General features: G+C 45.4%; 1 protein-coding gene across 1 annotated transcript in view; it reads left to right on the forward strand.

Moving 5' to 3' along the window:
• The first annotated feature begins 989 nt into the window (after positions 1–989).
• The window catches only part of Ptpn9 (protein tyrosine phosphatase non-receptor type 9), a 79202-nt gene continuing 69101 nt past the window's right edge, over positions 990–11090 (forward strand). Inside the window, exon 1 of the mRNA XM_028774576.1 lies at positions 990–1068. Within this exon, the coding sequence (XP_028630409.1) occupies positions 1006–1068 (63 nt within the window). The 5' untranslated portion in view covers positions 990–1005. The remainder of the gene's footprint in view (positions 1069–11090) is intronic.

Here is an 11090-nt window from a genome sequence, read left to right on the forward strand (position 1 = left end):
TTGAGCAAAGAAACGTGGGCCTTGCTTATCTGACGGATCGTAGGCATCTGATCATCTTGGACCTCACAGGCAACCTTTAAGACACTATTACGAATAGGTGGAAGCCGCCCGAGAGAGCCGGGAAGAGCGCGGGTCCTCGGGCGATCTCCGATTCCTTTAACTCTGGTCGCGCTCTTCCTCCGGCTCCCGTAGGGGAGTCGCCTCTCGTCCCCCGCAGCCCCTCCCCCGCCGCTCGGCTCAGCCTCCCCTCCTCCAGCTCCTCTCTGTCTCCCCCTCTCGGACAGCGTCCCCGTTCGGCCCGGCCCTCCCCGGCTCCTGTTTGTGAATGAGATGCTCAGTTTCTCAATGGAGCCGCGGGGGGCTCGGGCGGACGCGGCGCAGGCCGCAGCGCTGGCCCTGAGCCGGGAGGGGGACGCCTTTTCCTCGCTCGCTCGCACCCGCCCTCCCTGTCGCCGCCGCGGCTTTTGAGGAACTGGGCCGCGGGGCCACCGAGCAGATCGCAGGGCCCGCATCCCCGAGGACGCCCGGGCTGGGCGGTCTGGAGGCGCCGGCGAGCTCTGCCCGGGAGTGAAGAGGTTCAGGACGAGGCCGACGGCCGTCTCCAACTCCCGCCGGGCGCCTTCGCGGTGGGCCGTAAAAGTTGTGGATTCAAAAACAAAACAAAAAATCAACCAAAAAACAACAACAACAACAAAAAAAAACCCGAAAAACCAAACAGACCTCGAGCCGCTGTGAGTTCCTCGCCCGCACTTTCTCCTCCTCGGGAGAGGAGGGGTGGCGTGAGGAAAGGAGAGAGAAGCAAATAGGAGGCATTTCCTCTCGGCGGGGAGCGACAGCCGGTTCTCCGCGGCCAGCAGGAGCGGCTTGGGCAGCCGCCGCGGGCGCCGGGCGCTCGCACCATGCGCGAGCCGGCCGAGAGCTGCTGAAGCGCCGGGCCGCAGAAGCAGAGCGCGAGTGCAGCGGGCTCCGGCGCTCGCCCACCAGACCTGCCCAGGCGGCGGCGGGATGGAGCCGGCGACCGCGCCCCGGCCGGACATGGCGCCGGAGCTGACCCCCGAGGAGGAGCAGGTAAGCGCCGCCGCAGCGGTGGGTGTGTCCGAGCCTCCGAGGCCTAGGCCAGCCTGTTCGCCGGGCTTTGCTCCTCGCCCCGGGCCCTCGGCGCTCCCGCTAACATAGCAGGCCTGCGGGCTGGCCTCCCTGGGCCGGAGACCGCACCCCAGGCCGTCGCTCGCCCATCCTGGGAGCCGTGGGACCCCTGACTCTGAGCTTCTTCTGCCTCGGGACTTCCGGGGGAGACCTCCGTGCCGCTCCATTTCAATGACTATTAAAGTTCCTCGAACTGGGGTTAGGCTCCCCACTGGATGATTGCAGGACACCTTGTCCCAGGCCCTTCTACTCTCGGGAAGCTTTTGCTTTTTTTTTTTTTTTTCCTCTTGAGGGTCAGTTGTTTTCAAGGGCAAGGAAAGCCATTTGGGGGAGGATTCTTAGGTGGTTGTCTCCGTTCCCAAGAAGGGAGGAGGTAGCGCTGGTAAATAGGTGCCCCAGATTCTCAAAGGAAGCCCTTCAGGCTTTCAGACTGCTATGACGGGCCTACTTGGACAGATCCTGAAAGATTTGTCCCTTTTCTAGCTCCCCAAGTCCCTGGCCTTGACCTCCCTATCCTGCTTTCCCAGGCTAGGCTCTTCCCCTCGTCCCTATTTCCCTGCCCCCACCTCATCTGACAGTCTCCATCTTTCTGGAGCCCACATTGGAGTTCCATTGTCCCTTTTTAAAGCTCGTGACCTTAAATTCCCAGAAAGGAGTAGCTTGCGTTATCATTTGAGGGGGTTCAGTAAGGGAGAAGCCTAGCGCTCTTGTAACTTTCCACCCACCACCCCCAATATTCCAGCTGAGGAAACACGGACTAGCTGAGATTCAGAACCCTCCGGGCTGGGCTCTTGCTCATCTCTCCTTGGCACTGCTCGTACCCAAACATACGCTGTGCTCAAATATGGCCATAATCTGGTCGTACCTTAAAAAAAAAATAAATGAAAGAGGAAAAGGTGAGACACGCTGGTAATAACCCCTTTCACACTCTCTCTCGTCTTTGTTCACAGGCCCACATTTGCTAGCACAGTCTGTAGTGGGGAGGCAGTTGATTTTAAGAAACTAACATTGGTTTAATGGGTTTAGTTAGTACCTTTTTTATGGTTTATTTATTTTATTTGCATTGATGTTTTGCCTGCATATATGTCTGTATGAGGATGTCAGATCACTTGGAGCTGGGTTATGGATAGCTGTGAGCTGTCATGTGAGTTCTGGGGATTGAACCCAGGTCCTCTGAGAGAGTAAGTAGTCAGTGCTCTCTCCAAAAAAGCCCTTGAGTTTTCTTTTATCTTTTGTGGAAATGATGTGGGGTTTTTTGTTTGTTTGTTTGTTTGTTTGTTTTTTGTATTTGGCCCCAGACTATACTCTGGGACCTATACTTTAGATAAAGTCCAGCATGAGTAAAAAAAAAAAATTTTTAAAACACCTTTTTAAAAAAAAATGTAAATAGTGGTAACAGCTTGGTGACTGCAACAAGCTGTTTTCAAAATGCTAGTGAGACAGTGCAAGGAGCCGGCTCGGCCAGGACTGGGAATGCCACAGTACTAATGTGTTAGGCTGATTTTTTTTTTTTTTTTTTTTTTTTTTTTTTGAGACAGAGTTTCTCTGTGTAGCTAGCTCTGGCTGTCCTGAAGCTCAATCTGTAGACCAGGCTGGCCTCAAACTCACAGATACCCACCTGACTCTGCCTCCTGAGTGCTGGGACTAAAGGTGTGGGCCACCACCGTACCACAAGTTGACTTATTTTTATTTATTTATTTATTTATTTATTATTTGTTTATTTATTTATTACTCACCGAGTGACTTTTTTTTTTAACACGTTCATTATTTTTCTTTCATTCCTTAAAGATGGTCTTAAGATGTGTATGCTTCTATTGCACAGTATATATACCACTTTATATTGAGATGACTATGTTTCTATTGCATACTATATATACCACTTTATAATGCCTTCTCTTCTCTTCAGTTCTGAGGAGTGAATCCAGGGCTAAATCGCCAGTGTTCAGAGCAATTTTTATTTATCATTCTCTTTCACATGCATGACTATAGGCTCATGGAGAGTGGGACTTTGTCTTTCTTCTTTATCAAACACCTGGCCAACTGTATAATAATGAGGGCTAAAAATAAAAAACAAAATAAAATGCAGTCACACAGCGTCTTCAGGGAAGGTGGAAAATCCAATACTCAGTTTTGTTATTTTTCTTGCCATTCTTGATTTTAAAAAAAGAAAAAAAAAAGATTTTCCTCTTTTTTTTTTTTTTAGCAGTAAAAGCATTGTTTTTCTTGAGGAAACCCAGAGACAGTCATTTTTTCCTGTTTATTCTTTAATGGTCTTAATTGGTTTTATTATTGATTTTAGAGTTAGACAAGTCATAAAATAAAATAGATGTCCCTATGAGGTGAGAAGAGTTTGGTTTGGTATTAAAGTGGAAGAAAGAGGAACCAAGAGCTAACAGTGGATTGACCTTTTCAAGTTAACTGTTTGTTGTTGGGTGTTGTTGGGGTTTTTTGTTTTTGTTTGTTTGTTTCTTTCTTTTCTTTTTTTTTTTTTTTTTTCTTGAGACAAGGTTTCTCTGTGTAGCCCTGGCTGTCCTGGAACTCACTCTGTAGACCAGGCTGGCCCCTCGAACTCAGAAATCCGCCTGCCTCTGACTCCCAAGTGCTGGGATTAAAGACATGCGCCACCACCGCCCGGAGAGATTTTTTTTTAAAGGGACTTTTTTCATCTTACTTCCCATGGGGTCCATCAGATTTGAAGTGTGAGGCCTCAGCAAGGTGTGACGTGCACAAACCCCTGTAGCCCCTGTGCTTTGTGGAGGAGGCAAGATCAAGAACTCAAGATCGTCCCCAGCTTCCTTAGCAAATTGTTTTGAATATTTTATTTTTATTTTTTATTCTTGTATATGCATGTGCACATGAGTGCAGTTGCCCACAGTGATCAGAAGAAGACATTGAATCCCCTGGAGTTACAGACGGTTGTAAGCTGCGTGATGCATGTGCTGGGAAGTGAGTTGGGTCCTCTGGAAGAGCAGTGTGTACTCTAAAGCACTGAGCCATCTCTCGAACCTCTAGGGAGTGATTCTGAGGCTAGCCAGATCTATATGAGACACTTTTCTGGGCCTGGTGGCACATACCTTTAGGCCAGCACTGGAAAGGTAGAAACAATTGGATCTCTGTGAGTTTGAGGCCAGCCTGGTCTATATGGTGAGCTCCAGGTTAGTCACAACTACATAGTGAGAATCTGTCTAAAATAAAAAAGCATCCACGTTCTATGAAAGTGGCGTTAGAAAGGAAGTTAAAAACATAAAACTAAGAAAGTAAATACTTAAAGTAATGAATAAGGACATGCAATCCTCAGAACCAATGTATAATTGCCAGACCTGGGAGTACATAAGAATACTCTGATGTGGCCAGCCATAGAGGCACATGCCTTTGATCCCAGTGCTCAGGAGGCAGAAGCAGAGAGGCAGAGGCATCTCTGTGAGTCTGAGACCAGGACAGTTAGGGCTACACAGAGAAGCCCTATCTTGGGGGGAGGGGGGGGAAAGGAACCTGTAATCCACAGAATTAGTATTGTAACTGGAGGTTTCTTTCTCTAGCCTCAAAAAGAACAAATAGAAATTAAATAACTATGACCTAGGAAAAAACCCCAACCAAACAAAACCAATACTCAATCATGTCTGATTTCCAATGCCAGTCATTTCGAAATGTTGAAATACAAATATTATAGTTTCTTATTTTAGTTAATAAAACATGAAGTTTTTAAATGTATTTATTTATATAAAGTCAAGGTTTCCCTATGTAGCCTTGCGTGGTGTGGAACTTGATGTGCAGAGCGGGCTGGCCCTAATCTCACAGAGATTCACCTGCTTATTGCTTCCTTATGCTGGGATTAAAGACATGTACCATGCCTGGCTATCAGAGTATTCTTGAGTGTTGGGATTATAGGCTTGCTCCCTTATACTGGGCATAAAAGGTCTTCTTCTTCCTTCTCCTCCTCCTCCTCCACCCCTGCCACCGTCGCTGCTGCTGCTGCTGCTGCTTCTCCTTCTCCTTCTCCTCCTTCTTCTCCTCCTCCTCTTCTTCCTCTTCCTCTTCCTCTTCCTCTTCCTCCTTCCTCCTCCTTCCTCCTCCTCTTCCTCTCTCTCTCTCCCTCTCTCTGTCTCTCTCTGTCTATCTCTCTCTGTTTTTTGTTGTTGTTGTTTTGTTTTAATTTTTTTTGAGACAAGGTTTCTTTGTGTAGCCCTGGCTGTCTGGGAACTCGCTCTGTACACTAGACTGGCCTTGAATTCAGAGAGCCTCAGCATCTGCCTCCAGGGTATTGTGATAAAGGTGTGAGCCACCACATAAGCTATTAAAGGTATTGTTAAGGCCAGTCTTGGTGGCACTGGGGAGGCAGATCTCTGAATGACTCTCAGGCCAGCCAGGGCTACATAGTGAAACCATGTTTCAAAAAAGAAAAAGATTTAAAAAAAAGAAAAGAAAGAGAAAGAAAAAGAAAATTATTAGGTTAGTTGGTTCTTATATTTTTGTGTCTATTTGTTTACTTAATTTTTCATGGAAAGTGGTAGAACCTAGAGCCTTTTACGTTTGAGGCAGGCACTGAGCTGTTCTCTGTCATGGAACTCTATTCTGTAACCAAATAGATTATACTGGACTAGCATATACTCAAAGGGTTAGTCTTTTTGAAATGTTTCAACTGCTTTATAGCTACTTGTGGACTACTTCCTCCTTTGGACACTTTTCCCTGTATAAAATGTATCATCAGGCTTTCTTAAGTATCTCTTGAATTTCTGAGCTTCAGGCTGTCACCCTGACTATGATCACAATCACCCTGGTCTAGATTGCTGTCTTATCCTAGTTAGAGTTTACCTTAAACACACACACACACACACACACACACACACACGCATGCATGCCATGGCAGGAATGTAGAGGTCAGAGGAGGACAGCTTTCAGGAATTGGTTTTCTCCTTCCATCAGGTGTGAACCAAGGATTCTCCTAAGGTGGTCAGATGTGGTGGTAAGCATGTTTCCCTGTTGAGCTGTCTTTGGCCTCCAGTAGGAAATGGCATTTGTTTCTTATCTGACCCGACAATATTTGAGAAGCTAAAGTCAGACTGCAGATCTGGTGCATCTGGTGCATCTTCCCTTTAGCCTGCCCACCTTCCAAATCAGCACTGCCAGGAATTTTTTTTTTTATGGTTCTGGTGAATGAATCCATGGTCTTGTGTGGGAAAAGCATGCACTGTAGTCTTCCTTTTAAGAGTTTTCTGTTTTTCTTCAGATCTTGTACAGCCTATGGCCTTAGCTACTTCTCACACTTTACTTCTTTTATGTTTTTGTTTATGTGTATGTTTGCATGCCGTGTGCGTACATACGCCCTCAGAGGTTACAAGATGGAGTCAGAGACCGTGGAACTGGAGTTATGAGTGGTTATGAGCCGTCCAGGGTAGATGCTGGGAACTAAACTCAGGTCCTCTTCAAGAGCAGAAAGCACGGTTAAGCGCTGAGCCATCTCTTTGGTCCTTACACTGTTTTTACCTCAGGCATACCGCTTTCTATTTTTGCTGTGTTCCTCCTGCTACAGAGACTGTACAGGTGGCTTTCCGTTTATGGAAACATCTCTCATTTTGACCTCAGCCCTTATCTTTTACCTTTCAGTTTTTACTTCCTTGTGGAAGAAGTCTTAGATCTCAGTTAGGTTAAACCCCTTTGTTTATAGTGAGTTTGCACTTCTCTGATTTCATGACTATAGACTTCACAGAGTTGAAACATTTTGCTTTTTCTCACCTTCGTTTGAAAATTGTCTAGCAAGAATAGAACTTAACGGTCAGGAAGAACCTGCTCCCAAGGCCACACCTCCTCCATCACAACTCCTAATGTTTTCCAAAAGGTTCCAACAACTGAGGATCAGTGTTGAGATATCTGCTCCTTTGTGGACCCTAGTCATCCAAACCACAGCACCATCCGTGTTCTTTGAGACGAGCTGTCTTGCTAGCTTGGGTTCATCAATTAGACTTGACTAGTTGGCCCACCAGCCCCATGGGATTTCTCTTGTCTCAGACCTCCCTTGCCCAGGGATTGTAATTGTGTGCTACCAGCTCTGACAGTTTTACATGGGGTCTGAGGATGAACCTCATGCTCTTGTGCTCGTAAGGCAGGCACTTTACCAATTGAGCCAAACTCCTAGCCCCCGCCCCCACTTTCTTTTGATTTTTTTGAAGTAAAGTTTCCTGTGGTCTAGTCTGGCTCTCTGTGGATGACCTTGAACTTCTGATATTCCTGCCCACCTCCACGTCCTCAGTCCTGAGACTGTAGTGGTGAGTCGCCATGTCTGATTTTGTATGATACTGGTGACCGAACCCAGGGCTTTGTGCATGCTAGATAAACACTGACCGAGCTACAGCCCCTGACCATTAATTGTATTGATTTATATTATCTTTTAAAGATTTAAGTTTACATTTTTTATTAAATTTATTCATTTTATTTTGTGTGCAAATGTTTTATCTGTCTGTATATATGTGCACCTTACACATGCTTGGTGTCTGTAAAGTCAGAAGAGGGCATCAGATCCCTTGAAACTGGAGGTATGGACAGTTGTTTGACACCATATGGATGTCTAGAAATCCAACTTGGGTCTTACAGAAGAATAGGCAGTCCTCTTAACCTCTGAGCTATCTCTCCTACTCCATTACTTTTCTTTTTAACTGTGTGTGTGTGTGTGTGTGTGTGTGTGTGTGTGTTTGGTGTTGGGAGAGAACAGAGGTATCAGAAGACCTTGGAGATGGAGTTACAGGGGGTTGTGAGCTGTCCAAAGTGGGTTCTGGGATCTGACCCTCTGCAAGAAAAATATCTGCCCTTGATCACCAAGCCATTTCTCCAACCCTGTCATTTTTAATTTTTCAAATTTTGTTGAACTTTTTGAAAATAATCATTACAGTTGAGTGCGGTACACGGGCCTGTAATTCAGCACTTGAGAGAAAGAGGCAGAGGGATCAGAAAGTCCTCTTTAACCTTAACTCTACATCAAATTTGAGGACAAGCTGACACTGTCTCAGAAAAGCTAAAAATGAAAGCCATGAATATTTTGTAGTTCTATTATCCTTTAGACATGTGTTGACTTGATATAAATTCTCATTTGCAATTATGGTATTTCTTGCCTTCACTTTATTTTGTTATTTTATTTATTTTAAATCTTATTTTGTGTGTGTTTTGTATTGTGTATGCATAGTATGTGTTTCTTACTCTGTCTCATTGCATTGGATACAGAAGCACTTGGCAGCAAACTGCATAGGACAGGCTAATGGTCTCTGAGCTTCTGAGGATTCTCCTGTCTCTGCCTTTACGGATGCATTTGCTACTGTGTCTGGCTTTTATGTGAGTCTGGGAATCCAAACTTAGGTTGTCAGGCTTGATGGTGAGTGCCTTCAATTTCCTTAACACTGTTATTTTATGCTTGCTGCCTTAAAGGTAGAATTCAGGGTCTGTGTGGGCCAGGCCAACACTCCAACTGAACTATTTCTCTGCCTCTAGTTCTTGTGTTCATTGTTTCAGTTCTTCAGTAATGAGAGCCTACAGTAAGATTATAAGAAAAACATCTTTAAAAAGTTTATGTGGAGGCAGATTTCTGAGTTCGAGAGTTCGAGGCTAGCCTGGTCTACAGAGTGAGTTCCAGGACATACAGGGCTACACAGAGAAACCCTGTCTCGAAAAAAAAAAAAAAAAGTTTATGTGAATAACAGCAAAATCATAAGAGTAATTGTTTCTGAGCTTTTGATTTGGGTCAGACTCTGTTGAATCTCTCTCTGCTTGATGTTAGCTGAAAGGCAGGAACACCACGTATGTTAGGCATTTCTCACACACTTGATCCGAGTGGAAACTGGAATTAAATCTTGTCATTTTGCAAACAAAATTCAGAGTGAAAGAGGAAAATTCCCGAAGATCACTTACCAAGCAAATGATGAGGTGTAAATTCTATCCGTGTCTGTTACTTTGTCTCCATTGTCAGTGCTTATTCTATTTAGCTCCATTATTTCTTATGAAGCAAGTGGCTAATTTATCCAGCTTCCCCAGTGGGCATATATATAACAGCTAATTTGGGGAATTTATGTGTTGATACACTTGTTTGGTTTTAATAGTGTGTGCGTGTGCATGTGTGTGTCTGAGGGGGGTGCAATGTGCATATCTCTATGGATGTACATGCTTGAAGGCACACAGGGGGAAGCACACATGTCTTGCTCTATCAATCTTCATTCTTATTCCTTTGAGACAAGTTCTCTTCCTGAATCTGGATTTAGGCTGGTTTCCAGTAATCCCCAGTGATCCTTTTGTCTCCAGGCTTCCCCATTTTCCACAGTGTCACGGTCAAAGGACCAGATTTTTTTTTGTTTTGTTTTGTTTTTTGAGACAGGGTTTCTCTGTGTAGCCCTGGCTGTCCTGGAACTCACTCTGTAGACCAGGCTGGCCTCGAACTCAGAAATCCACCTGCCTCTGCCTCCCAAGTGCTGGGATTAAAGGCGTGTGCCACCACTGCCCGGCTAAAGGACCAGATTTTTATGTGTTAAGATCTAAACTTAGATTCTCAGACTTGAGTAACAAGTGTTTCCCACCCTGTTTGTGGATGTTGCATTCAAGAGAGCCTCCTCCATTTTGCCAGAAGAGGCCTTGGGTGAGCTGCCCCGGGGCAGTGCTGAGAACTAGTCCTGGTGGTGTGGGTGCAGTAGAGTTGGCAGGCAGACAAACTCAGCTACCATTCAGGCCCTGATTCAGGGCTTTGTGTTGGCCCATCCCAACATCTACCCTGTCTATGATCTACAGAGCACGTTAAGAGGTCGGTCCTGCAGATCCAAAGCTCCAGGGTCTCCATGACCCAGGACAGCAACAGGGTATCTGAGAGGAGTATCAGGTTCCAATATCAGTAGTGTGGCAGAAGCCAGAGGCCTCGAACTTGACCAGTGTCACTCATTGCAATCAACATTTGCAAGCAAAGAAGTGTAGACAAAAGGGTGTCCTGTGGGGCACACTACAACTTTCACGACTGGATTTTTTTTTATTTTGTGGAGGGAGGTTGCAAGGGCAGAAGGAAGAGAGGGATGGGGAGATGAATGGAATTGGGGTGCATGATGTGAAAGTCAAAAAGAATTGATAAAAAAAAGTTTAAAAAAAAACAAGTGTTAATTACTCCTGGAGCCTCTCCAGCCCGTTGATAACACTTCTATTTATTTATTTATTTATTTTTATTTAATGTATACGAGTACACTGTAGCTGTCTTCAGACACACCAGAAGAGGGCATCAGATCCCAGTACAGATGGTTGTGAGCCACCATGTGGTTGCTGGGAATTGAACTCAGGACCTCTGGAAGAGCAGTCAGTGCTCTTAACCACTGAGCCATCTCTCCAGCCCCCGATAATGCTTCTTAAAATGTGGTTTTATTTCTGGATGTGGGGTGCATGCCTTAATTCCAGTACTTGGGAAACAGAGGTAGGAGGATCTTTGTGAGTTTAAGGCTAGCCTGATCTATATATATAGTAAGCTCCAGGACAGCTAGAAATATGTAGAGAGAAACCCTGTCTCAAACAACCCCAAAACTTGTTTTATTGCTGGCTGTGATAGTGCATACCTTTAGTCCCAGTGTTTGCAAATTAGAACCAGGCATAGAGACCTGTGAGATGAGGTCAAGGGCCTGCATCCGTGAGGTCCAGAACAGCTAAGGCTATATAGCGAGGCCTTGTCTACCACTCTGCCCCCCTCCCCCCAAAAAAGCAAAGTAAAGAAAAAATACAGTATTATGGGTCTGCTTCAGTTTGTCCACAGCTGTAAACCATGACTTATCTTGTGTTCTAGGAGGTACAGAGTTTTGCTAGCTGTAAATAGTTTAATTCTAGGGACTCTGGAGAGAGTATAAATGGGAGAGTCCTGAAAGGGCCTGTGGTGGCTGTTGCTCACCGTGCTGCTGCTGCTTTTTGTGGTGGCTGCTGTTGGATTGCTGGATTACTGGTTT

This window comes from Grammomys surdaster, unplaced genomic scaffold, assembly GCF_004785775.1.
Source record: "Grammomys surdaster isolate TR1022 unplaced genomic scaffold, NIH_TR_1.0 241, whole genome shotgun sequence".
NCBI classification, from domain to species: Eukaryota; Metazoa; Chordata; class Mammalia; order Rodentia; family Muridae; genus Grammomys; species Grammomys surdaster.